The sequence below is a fragment of the Camelus ferus genome, chromosome 2 (assembly GCF_009834535.1).
Source record: "Camelus ferus isolate YT-003-E chromosome 2, BCGSAC_Cfer_1.0, whole genome shotgun sequence".
Lineage (NCBI taxonomy): Eukaryota > Metazoa > Chordata > Mammalia > Artiodactyla > Camelidae > Camelus > Camelus ferus.
This window is the reverse complement of record NC_045697.1, coordinates 42,702,514-42,715,169: the sequence shown is the minus strand read 5'-3', so window position 1 is coordinate 42,715,169 and position 12,656 is coordinate 42,702,514. Positions and strand designations below refer to the sequence as shown.

General features: G+C 38.1%; 1 protein-coding gene across 5 annotated transcripts in view; it reads right to left on the bottom strand.

Annotated features, from left to right (window-relative positions):
• WDFY3 (WD repeat and FYVE domain containing 3) overlaps positions 1 to 12,656 on the bottom strand; it is a 242,775-nt gene that overhangs the window by 21,624 nt on the left and 208,495 nt on the right. For all 5 annotated transcript variants that reach the window (XM_032498818.1, XM_032498840.1, XM_032498836.1 and 2 more), the window contains 7 exons: positions 11,159 to 11,213; positions 10,773 to 10,892; positions 8,969 to 9,086; positions 7,948 to 8,054; positions 5,913 to 6,066; positions 807 to 898; positions 368 to 580 (listed from right to left, as the gene is read on the bottom strand). In XM_032498818.1, the coding sequence (XP_032354709.1) occupies positions 368 to 580; positions 807 to 898; positions 5,913 to 6,066; positions 7,948 to 8,054; positions 8,969 to 9,086; positions 10,773 to 10,892; positions 11,159 to 11,213 (859 nt within the window). The remainder of the gene's footprint in view (positions 1 to 367; positions 581 to 806; positions 899 to 5,912; positions 6,067 to 7,947; positions 8,055 to 8,968; positions 9,087 to 10,772; positions 10,893 to 11,158; positions 11,214 to 12,656) is intronic.

The following is a 12,656-nucleotide window of genomic DNA, read 5'->3' as shown; positions in this document are numbered from 1 at the left end:
GGTTTCCTACTGGCCTTGGCAGGAAAACCATCTTGGTGTGCACTGCTGGCCCCCATGGCTCCGTGTGCTTCCCTGACCGAGCTCTTCCTGTCCTCCGGCCATGTCTTGTGCAGGTATTGGAAAGCATGCCCTGCACTAGTCCGCGAGGGAAAATCCTCTTTGACCAACAAAATTTCTATTTATCTGGACTGTAAAAGGGAGGAGAAAGTAATAACCTGGGAACCTACTGAAACTACTGAGTGATATTTATGGTTCTTAATTAGAAAGTTAGTCTAGACTTAATTATTATTGGTCATCTACCATTTGTATAAATATTATGGAGCTTGAAAAATGAAACAAAAGATTGATAAGAAAAACACATCCATACCTGTTTAGGGATCTGACCAAAGTTATTAATGAACCCTATGGTGGCTGTCTCCTTTAGTGGGTCATTTATGTTGTAGATATCCACTTGGCCCTCATAAAAAAGATGATGGAAGACATTTACAGCTTCTACTGCAGCAGGACCTTGCTGTTTATAGCCGAAGATTAAGTCAATCCACTCATGCAGATGGGCACTCACATAATCACATTCCAAAGCCTGTCATTTCAAAACACAGGTTCAGTCACTGGCTGACTTTTGTCACTTCTTTAGAAAGTAAAAGAATTGACCAGCAGTCAACAGGAACTAAACTAACTAAAAATCATATAAACAGAACATTAGTAACTTAGACACACAGGTGTTACATGGCTCAAGGTCCTCTCTTTGCACAGTGGTCAGTGACCCAGTGACGTCTCAGTCCAACTGCTAAGTGCACGTGCATTACCTCACGGTGCACTCTGATGAATTCTCGCGGGTCCCCTTTCGCCCAGGGAGGAAGGATGACATCTCCAAGCTTGGTGCCATTTTGTTTACAGCCTGTGTAATTGGATACATTAAAAAGAAAATGAAAGAATGAGACAAATCGTAACTTCACACTAAAGTAACAGAAACAGTGGGTTCGATTCATTACTAGGACTACACAATTTTACCAGCAGAAAGCACCCTCAGAGATCACCTACTCCGATGTTTCCCTAAGCCCGCTCCTTGGAGCGCTCCCTTGGGGAGATTTACTAAATGTCAGCAAAACTGAGGGGCCCTCACAGTCAAATGACTCCAAGAAATGCTAAGTTATGTGCGGTTAGACAGGTTTCTTTCCTGCAAGACTCCTCAGAGGCACTGCTCTTCTCCAGGAGGGATACGATACAACATTTCTGACATTTAATTGGCCACAGGACTTCTTCATGAAACATTTTATGGGGCTACTGTTTTGAGTTTGTAAAAACTGCTCAAATCAATTCAGTCCTCTTAAGACTTAAGATTTCATATGGAAATCATCAACAATTTCTCTAAAATGTTCACTTAGGCTGTTCCAGAATGCTTAACGCTTGGTGAGCAGTTAACCAACAATGAATCTCTCGTCCGGCTGTTTGGACAGAAGTCTGCCATTCGCACGGAAGAGGCAAAATACCCAAATCCTCAGCCATTTTCAGTCTGAACGCAGTCTTGGCTTAAGAGTAAAGTAAAGTGCCACAATCTCCTGAAAACATCCGCAGTACATGCAGTTTCCTTGTTTACGATCCCTAAGTTCTCGCGAGAGCTCTGCAGAACCCACACGTAAGTCGCTGCAAGGATGCTCATTAAAAACACAGTCTGGAACTATAACTTTTTGCTGTTGAATCATTTAACAGAAAAAACATTTGGAAAGACTAGGGGGCTACCTGGCATAAACAAAAACCTCAAGTTGATATAATTCATAAACAAGTTATATTTATTGCACATAAAACTGCTATTTTAAGCCATAGCCAGATAATCTCTAAAATATTAAATAAATCATTTACTATGAAATCTATTGACAACAAAACACATTAAATGGGACTAGCATCTAAGGAAATGGATTTTTTCTTCTTTTTTTGAAATAACATAAAAAACTTCAGCTTACAGAGTTTTCCTAGGTACAAATCAGATGATCATTGTAAAATATGACTTTATAAGTAATAATGTTGACTCACTAGCTTAACAGTGGTTGGTTAGATAAATAGCTGTATTTGAAATTTTCATAGAGAAGTATAATTGTTCAAATTTTAGAACACAAAGGCAGTTCCAAGTAGGGGCCAATAAAAACACTTCCCGAGAAGCAATCTTGTTTTCATCATTGTAATCTGATGGCTTATTTACAATGTGATATTAAGTGAGAGATAAAAAAAAATTACTTTACTGTTTAAAGGAATGTCTTGACTTGGTTGGAAAAATTACCATATAATTAAAAAAATGAAACAATCAAGTTATTACAGCTCTTCCCCCTTCTTTCACATCCTTACTCTACCCACCTTGAAATGCCCTCTGGGCCCAATTTTTTGATAGTAAGAAGCAAGTAATAATCCCCAGGGTACCTGAGATACAATCTACTTTTCAAAAATTAGCTCATAATCCCTAAATACTGTGTGATGTAATTTTATTTCATCAGCGCTATCTGCAATTTAAAAATGTCAATTAAAGGGAACAGTCTGTAGAAAACTCCTGGTCTGGTTCTGCTGCTGTGTAGTTAGTACTCCTCCGTCTATATCCAAGGGTGTAAAAAGAAGACCATTGGTGAATGTTACTCGTTCCAGAGTCAGGGGAAAAAACCTAAGTGCTCTTTCTTCTATATCATTTACTATCTTTTCTAGGTGGAGAGACAGTGTTTTGTTTGGTTTTCTTCATACTGAGGTAAAATTCATGCAACATAAAATTAACCATTTTAAAGTGAACAAATTCCATGGCATTTCAGTGCACAATATTGTCCATCCAGTCCTAAGATTTTTTCATTACAACCAAAAGAAATCTGAAGCCAATTAAGCAGCTGCTCCCCATTCTTTCAACCCCCTGAAACCAGTGATCCCTGGTAACCACCAATGTAAGTTCTGTCTCTAAGGACTGACCCATTCTGGACAGACCATGCAAATGGAACCATGTATTATGTCACCTTTTATGTCTGGCTTCTTTCACTTACTGTAGTGTTTTTGACATTCGTTCACACTGTTGTGTTTATCACTGCTTCATATCTTTTTGTGGCTGAATAATATTCCATTATATGTATATTCCACAATTTGTTTATCCACTGATAGATATGTGGGCTGTTTCTACCACCTGGCTATCGTGAATGCTGCTGCTAAGAATGTGTACAAGTCTTTGTTTAGTTCCTATTTTTAGTTCTTTTGGACAATTACTGGAGTAGAATTAATTGGTCACATGGCAATTCAATGTTTCACTTTTTGAGGAACCACCAAACTGCTTCTCATAGTGCTGAACCACTTTGCATTCCGACCAGCAACACGTGAAGGTTCTACTCTCTCCACATCCTTACCAGCCCTTGTCATTTTCCATTTGTGTGGGGTGTTTTTTCATTATAGCCATTCTAGTGGATGTGAAGTGGCACCTCACTGTGGTTTTGATTTGCATTTCCCTAAGGACTAATGATGTTAAGCATCTTTTCATATGCTTATTGGCCATTTATTGGCCTCTTTGGAGAAATGTCTGTTAAGGTCCTTTTCCCCTTTAATTGGGTTGCTTATCTTACTGCTGTCGAGTTGTAGAGTTATTTATATTCTGAATACTAGATCCTCATAAGATATATCATTGGCAAATACTTTCTTTGATTTGTAGGTTTTCTTTTCAGTTTCTTTATAACACTCTTGGATGCAGAAGTTTTAAATTCTGATAAAGTCCAATTTATCTTTTTTTTTTGTTCCTTTTTCTTGTACTCTTGAAGGTCATGAAGATTTACCTCTACGTTTTCTTTTAAGAGTTTTATAGCTTTTGCTCTTATATGCAAAATAGTAGTTTTTAAAGTGTGTGATTTCAAGGGGAAAGATGATTTGTTATGAAGGTGAGCATGACAAAGACATAGGACCTTTCTCTAATCTACTTATTTAAAATTACATTATTTGGTTGGGTTCATAAGTAGTCTGGCTAGAACATTCCTGCAACATAGATTATTGTAATGGATTGAGTATTTCTGGAATATTAGGGGTATGTCTTTCTGCATCTCTCTGCATTTGTCTCTTTGAAAGTGGTATCCCCAGGAAGACAGTAGCATTCTCCAAAGGTGAATAATATATATAATATATAATAATATATATATAATAATATAAGTGAACATAATGAAACACTGATGTGTACCACATTCAAATGTTTTGTACATGTTTCATGGTTTTCCCGGTTCAGCATCTACTCTATTCCTTTGAGGAACTGCCACTCTCTCCAACTCAACGTCCTAAACTTGGGATCTTCAGCTGCTCAAGAGTGAGCTCCCAGCCCAATCAGAGGTAATGAGACTCAGTTTCAGGACTTGTGCTGGGGCTTAGGAGGGAGTCTCATTTACTTTCCCCTTTGGACCTGGAGCTATAATTTCAGAAGGTTTGAGCTGCCTGATGGACAATTAAATAAAAATTCTATTAAAAAGAAAAATCATTCAAATGTATTAGATATGAATATTCTCTGAATTTTCTGTTAACAACTTTTATGAGGTAGTACAGTAATAGCTTATATATTAAACTCTTTAATACAGTAAGATACAGGGCATGAAAAAAGTATGAAAACAGAACAATATCTGGCACAAATATTTTAAAATGAAACAATGGAATTCTGATATGTTGTTAAATAAATATTCAGAAACATAGGTCAGCAAACTGTGTTCCAAGAAACTGTAGCCAAAAAGTCAAATCTACTTCCTGTAACTGCTGGATAATATCAAGAGAGTGGAGTCCTGAGGAAATTTTTCTCCTTTTTATAAATGTTGATTTGGTTCTGTTTTTCTAGAAAATAGTACCCTAACAGGATGAAGAATAGGGATTTACTTAAAAGTTATTCTGCAATTCTAATTTTAAAACCTGCGAGCGTGTAAACTGAGAATGGCTCAGGCAATACCAAAGATGTGAATTATACATGAACAATCTGGATACGCCACTCTTGGCTATTAGTTTCAATCACATTAATTTTCAAGTAAAACTTCACCTCACCTTTGTTTTCAATGAAATAATGATATTCTGACCATTTGATGTAATCCGTGCCAAATTTAAAAATTTCCCCAAGACCCTACGTTTAAATCAGCTATTTTGGGGCATAAATCTGTTTTTCTTTGATATATTTACTCTCATACACCCTGTTGTAATTAATAGCAGCTGAAACCACAAGGAAATAGAAACTGAGCAGGAACCTGCAGGGTCTTCCCAAGGACAAGTCCCAGTCCCCCAACCCCATCCTATGTCCCCTGCCTCTTGTTTGCAAAAACACTTTAGCCTCTGAGGACTTCCCTGAGTTCTAAAGAGCAAATTTAATCAGAGAACTGAGAAAATGCAGAAACAAAGGAAAACAGTTAAGCAAGGCAAAATAATAATAGTTTAACCATAAAACAAAGTCAAGGACCTTTAGTTCCTCCTCAAGGGCTATAGATAATACCCTAAGCCATACCCTTGAGTTGTTCTGCAGATACTAAAACCCCCACCAGGTGGAAGAAGTTAACTTACATGACAACCACCAGTATGTAGACCCCAGACCAGCTGGAACCAGAAGACTGATGACTGAGGTTCCTATTACCTCACCACCAACCAATCTCAGAGTTGTGCACAAGCCTATGACACTCCCCGTGACCCTATCCCTCACAATGACTCCCTTCCTTGAAAGCCATTACTGGGGAGTTGGAGTCTTTTGAGTATGAGCTGCCCGTTTTCCTTGCTTGGCCCTGCAATAAACACACAATGTAGTTTCCTTCACCACAACCCAGTGTCAGGAGATTGGCTTTGCCACGGATCCAAGTTTAGTAACAACCTGAGTGTGTACTGCAGACAATCATCAGAAAGTGACTTGGTGTTTCCCTGGCTAACACTCCTAAGAGTGCCGTAGCACTACGTACCCAGATCAAAGTTGTTGGAATTGAATAGGAATTCTGGTAAGTAAAAAAATTCTGGGATAAGTTCTTTTACGTCTGCCATGTTGTGCTTTGATGCTGAATACCAGGCCTCGCGCACACTGTGAAACATCCGGTCAGCCAGGTCGAAGTGGCCTCCCTGCGGGCGGAACGAGAAGGCACCTCTCTGTTAGAGAACTGCTCCCACCTCGGGGCATCCAAGCTCAAGGTCTTGAAAACCCCAACTAAGTATGTTTGGTGACAATTCAATTTCCCATCAACCTATGTCAAATACACAAAATTTTAAATAATCACAAAAAGAAATTATTTTGGGGGGCACTGCTTACAAAGGTGCCCTTGCTTTGTATCCAGGTGAAATCCAAATACAGACTTAAAAAAGTCATTAAAAAAAAAAAAGATTAGTTTTTGGAGAAAGAGCAGGACTATAAGGAAACAGGAATTCTTTCATTGTTTGATGATGCTCTTCTAAAAAAAGTTTCTCCAGTAGCCATCTACAGCTGGAAATACTCCGGTTATACATGTGCTTGACTAATTTTATAAGTTAACATGTTATTCAAGTTCTCACACCAATGAGAATTAAGTAGAGAACCAGGAAGATGATCAAGAAAATCACAGACTGACAAAACGAATTCAAATAGAAAAGGGCTTTCTTTTGTTTATAGAGCCTCACAGATACATCCTCCCCTCTTCCTCAAACTCCCTGTGCTGTGTCTTAGTGAACACAGCGTATCTGTCTTCAGGATAAAGTTCACTGTGTGAAAAGTGCTGACGTCCACCAAGGCCTGCCACAATTTGACCCGTTACCTCTCTTGACCTCATCCCCTCTCACTTTCCCCTGCGGTTACTCTGCTCCAGACATACTGGCTTCCTCGCTGTTTCCCAAACATCTCCGGCACATACCTGACTGAGGGCCCCCACTGGGCTGTTCTCTCTGTCTGGAACACACTTTTTCCAGATGTCCGTAGGAGTAACTCCCTCACCTCCTTCAAGTTTCTGTTCACATGTTACCTTTCAAGGAGACCTACTCTGACTACTCTATCTAAAACTGCATTGGGGGGAGGGTACAGCTCAAGTGCTAGAGCACATGCTTAGCATGCACGAGGTCCTGGGTTCAAATCCCAGTGCCTCCTCTAAAAATAAGTAAACCTAATTACCACCCCCCAATTTAAACACACAAACAAATAAAGAAACAAACAAATCTAATTACCTCCCCCCACCAAAAATTAACAAGTTCATAAGTTTATAATATACAGCACAGGGAACTATATTCAGTATCTCATGTATTCAATATCTTGAAAAAGAATATGAAAATGAATATATGTATGTTCATATATGACTGAAATACTATGTTGTACACCAGAAATGGACACACTGTAAACTGACTATACTTCAATAAAAATATACATACAGAAAAAAACCCCCCAAAACAAAAAACTGCATAATGTCCTCCTCCACCCCCCCATCCCCATACATCCCATCCTCTTCCCCTTATCTGTGTTTGTCACATTCTAAAATACTTTGCAATATACTTAGAATGTTTGTCTCTCTCAACTAAAATATGTAAATTCCACAAAGCAGGGCTTTTGTCTTTATTCACTGATGTCCTTCAAGCACCTAGAACGGTACATGGCACTCAGTAGGTACTCAATAAATATCTGCTGAATAAATGAAAGAGAAAGTGGAGAAAAGCAATAAAGACAGCAACTGAGCTGGACTGTATTTATCTTTTTAAAGTGTTTGTTGAATTCAACCAGTTACAGCTGAATTCCATCTACCTCCTGGCCTGAAAACACGTACTGTCTACTTATTTGATTGAAAAGACCCTGGCACTTGTTTATGTAAACAAATTCTAGTTTATTTATTAATTTTGGACGAGTGAAATTCCAGTTTAACTATGTGTGACTACTTTTATGACTAGAACTTCATGAGGCTTCTTATCAGGCAAGATAACAACATTTAAAATAAAAGCAACAGTTTTAATAGAAGGCTTGAATAAAATGCAGAACCTCTAAACTTTTACCTGTAGCCTTAGGAATATCTGCGTGAAGGGCTCCATCCTTACTAGGTATGAAGCCACAATCATTGCAGATGAATAGTGGGTCCCATAGTGGTAGGCTGGAGTTTCTCCTGGACAAAAAATAAAGTATAATTGAAAATGAAAGGGTAAACATGAAAAATAAAATTGGTATTCATTAACAGACTTGAAAACGCTACTACTGTATGTGACAACTGTGACACCAAGTGCAAGTTAGTGTCAGCATTTGCAGCATAAAAATTTTATCCTGACACTGCAACCCCACACATATATTTGGCGGTTATCCAATTTAGTGTAATTCTGTGCCTTTCTCTCAAACTGAGCACATCTAGCAATTTATGTTTTGAGGCCTACTGGAATAGATAACCCTTAGTAGCAAACAATCTTCGACTAAGGCAGGATATTTACATATAGCAACTTGTCATTAGGTTCTGGTTTTGCATTGCTAAATATTTCTCTAAATCTATTAATGTCATGCAATTTTTGACATACTTTTCTTGGCAAGGAAAAATAAAGATTCCACACACTTAGTTTTTTTCTCCTTTGTTTGTTTTGCCTGTTTGAAGGGGACACATGATAAACATTAAACACAATAAATCCTAAGTAGGAAACTAGTATTTTAGAAGGTAGTCAATTATTATTTTTTAATGCAAAAGGGTTATAAAAAGTGTCTCAATAAAACTGAGAGTCAGTAAAGGGAAGTGTGGTTCCCAGCTTAAAAACGATTAGAGATACAATGATGGGAAATTTCTGCCCTACACCGAGCACACACACATAGTTTTCTGTCAATACCTGACAAGATACCTTAAAAATGCCTTCTAAGCATGGCCATCAGTTGGCAAGCAAAACCTGATTTTTCTACTCTGACAGTTGTGTATATGCGTGCATATGTAACATATACCGATGATAGATAAGCAATTCAGGCAAAGACACAAGGGCGTCAGACCACTGATAATAGCTTACTTTAGAAACGTGTACAAAATCCCATGACAAGAAAATTACTCACCATTAGGATCTTCCCAGTCTTTGTATCGCTTCTTATACTGAGCTAATCGTTCATCTGTCTGTGCTCCCATCGGCTTAGCCAGGTTTCTAAATGTCTTGGGATTAGTAAGATCTACCTCCTAAAATGCAAAGAGAAACCCAACTCCGAATTACTATGCACCCACTATTCTCACCAACGTAGACACAATGGCGATAGCAGACAGTGACGGTTAATAAGTGTGCTAGTACCTACAGTGTTGCACCAGCAGAACTGGACTCCAAGGCAATGCCACGCACCTACTGGTTATCTATACTGTGCAGACAGGCACATGGCAGTTTGTTAACTGGTTCAGTTTGAAGACAACTGTTTTGGAAATTAAGTATTCACAGAGGAAGGCCCTCAGGATCTAGGTTTGAAAACGAGGAGTAAGAGGGAAAGCCCTTCCCAGTTTCGGCAAGGGCACAGCAGGAGACTGGGCATGAAAGCTCCAATTCATCTTTATCCTCCATCACCCACATAATTGGAGATCAAATCTTTCTGCCCTGTCCCCCTCTTCCCCTGTTTCACTTCAACTTCACCTCTGAGCATCTTCTTCTTAGAGGTGAACAGGAAGTAAAATAAACTAGAGCACTTGTAATTTGCAGAGAAATTCATTTGCCTCCAATCATACCAGATCAAGTGACTTCCAAATGAAATGGATTCTTTCAGTCTACCAGAGATTATTTTAAAAGCTCATCTCTAGTTGACCTAATTCATATATTTAAAAGTAAACCAAAATTTACCTCCTGAGGGTTTTAAAAGGAGAAATTTGAAGTATGTACCCATGGGATACCTAATTTGTGTCCTTTTCCTAGGGCATCACAACCCACCAATTTTGCCAACTCGTATTTTTAAAGTCTTGGAGAGGAGAAACTGATCCACATTTATCAATATAAGTCAAGTTAGTATTTTTCCTCTGAAAATCTGCATGCAAAACAACTCATTTATACTTTTTTCAGTTATTTCAATAAAGATTAAAGTGTATCCTAAGTACTGGGCAGTGCTCTAGAGGGTGGGACTTAAGAGCTATGTAAGACAGTCTTTGTGTTCTAGGACCTCACGGCTGAGTAAGGTCAGACAAAATCATGACTACGGCATGCTGTAAAAGAAAGCAGCATGATACAGCTACCAGGAGGCACAGGAACAGAGGGAGAAGGAAGAGGAGAGAAGGGCCAGAAGGCTCCCTGGAAGTGAAACTGAGTGTGTCCTGCAGGATGAAATAAAGCTACCCAGAGGGACACGCCAGTTGGGGAGAAGATGAGCACAGGCCTGGGGAGAAGTCCAGGCAGGGAGGGCAGCAAGTGCAGAGCTGATGAGAGAGAGACAGAGAAAGAGAGGGGGAGAGAGAGAGAGAACAGGGTAGCCCAGAACAGCAGTCCTGGGAGTACAGGAGGGCTACATATGCAGGAGCTACTTTGTATAGGGTGTTACACTGAGGTTTTAAAATTTTCTCCAAACTGTGATGATGATTCATGGAATAATTTTAAACAGAAGGATGACTTAGATTTGTTTCTGAAGCTGGCTGCAGTGCAGAGGACGGTGACATCCTCCAGTGGATACAAATTTATCAGCACTTGAGGAAATCAGATGGATATCATGAATATCCAAGAAGCTGGTCAAGTATCCAAACTTTGTACAAGTCTAACCCAAAACTCTTCTCATCTTCTTGGAGTAAGTCCTGTTGAGAACTCTAAACTATAAAGCAAATCAAATATCTGAGCTAGTGCAGTATCTTTTAATTACTTTGAAAATGTGTCCCACTTACACAGAATGATTTGAGATTTACCTCTGAGTCGTAATCTGCAAGGATCCAGGGGAAGACAGGATACTGCATGAGGTCATTATATGATCTGCCAGCCAAAGTGTTCAAGTGCATTAAATACTGAAAGTTGCTGATTTCACCTCTCTTGGGAAAGATAAATAGAGATTTATTTTAAAGCAATCAATTATTTCGACTATGTTCACTTTTCAAAAATTTATAGGCAAAATGAGGTAAAGGACAGTTTCTTACAGATTTCAAAACAACAAAACATTTTTTTCCCTAAAAAGAACAAAAGTGAAACATTTTTTCTATGGTATATATTTGTAATTTATTAAAGTGCTTTTAACTGTGTGACTTATACCTTCTAACTACAAATTACGAAGGAAGTTTTGCATTTTCATTAAGCTTACCTCCCATCTCTGAGTCACAGACTTCTCTCCAACCAGAGTGCTAAGCAACCCAGATCTACAAATGATAAATTACATAAATTGCAAGCAATATAATTTTAAATCTGAGTAATTACAAAGTTACAAATTTTAAGTCAACTGGTCCAAGAATTTTTCAAACTATGAAGTACAATCTATTAGTGGGTCATGAAATCAGTTTAGTGGGTTGTGATCAGCATTTTGAAATATGAAATAACAGAATCGAATAGAAGAAAATAGAGAACATCAGAAGGCATTACATATACTAAGAAAAAGAATTTTCTGTGAATTTTATTTTACTATTTATAACTAAGTTTGTGTGTCTTGGGATGCAGTGTAGTGTATATTTTTTCTTACTGTGGGTCATGGCAAATGAGTCCAAAAAACATTGATGCAGTTCAACTGCCTACCTTTTACAACAATCCCTATATAAACTGATGTAAAGACATTGAATTGGAATAACTGATACAGCATTCAATATTTTGTACATAGCAGGTGCATAGTACATCTCCTAAACGAGATGTTGAAAAAGCGATTCAAAATAGGAATATTTTATGACAGGAAAGTTATTGCTGTTCAGAAAATTATGGACTTTTTCCTATAGCAGACTTTCCTAGAATGCTATAAAACCCTTGGGGTTTAACAGCTTTATAATACTGATAATTAGTAATTTGAATATTATGAATTGACCACTGAACCAGCAAGGAAAGCACTTAATTATATATTTTATTGTCTGAAAGGAAATTAAGAGATCTGTAAACCTTAGTTCATAAACATGTCTAGCTCAATAGTATAGATACCACTTTTCACTTCTAGATAAATTCTTCCCTTCAGGCAAATTGAATGTATAGGATACCCTCCCTGAAAAAAGAGCTATGATCATTTCTTAACTTTATAAGAAAGGGAACAATTGAAAAGAAGATTTAAGTTGGAAATGAATTTCTGCTCCTTGCCTTTGAGCTTTGAGAAGTTCTTTAAGAACTGCCAGTTCAGCACAGAAAGTAGTAAGAACAATGAAACAGCAAGCTGAAGATTATTCAGGCAGGCAAAGGACCAGCAACTTGCTTACAAGTAGAAAAAGGCTCAATATGCTTTAAGGGAGACTTTCACTTCCTGTATTTATCTTAACAGCAGCACAAGTGATTAGGAACAGAACACATGTCTGAGGTTAACGAAAGCATATATGCAGCATTTGTATTTGTTAAACCTCAGCTAAAGAAAAATACAAGCAACAACTAAAACAGAAATACACAAATATATTTAGAGGCATACAGGCTGGAATCAAATTTTATTGACAAATCACAGGCTCCCCAGTGAAGTTTTCAGGTCATTTTCTTGCATGCTGTAACAATTAATCTGTAGCCCCAAAGCTCTGCTTCTTTCCCAGTGGATTATAAAGGGCTACCAGTTCTGACTGACTGTGAATGAAGCTGGGTATATGGATTCTTGAAATGGCTATATCACCCAAAAGGATTTCCTAAGA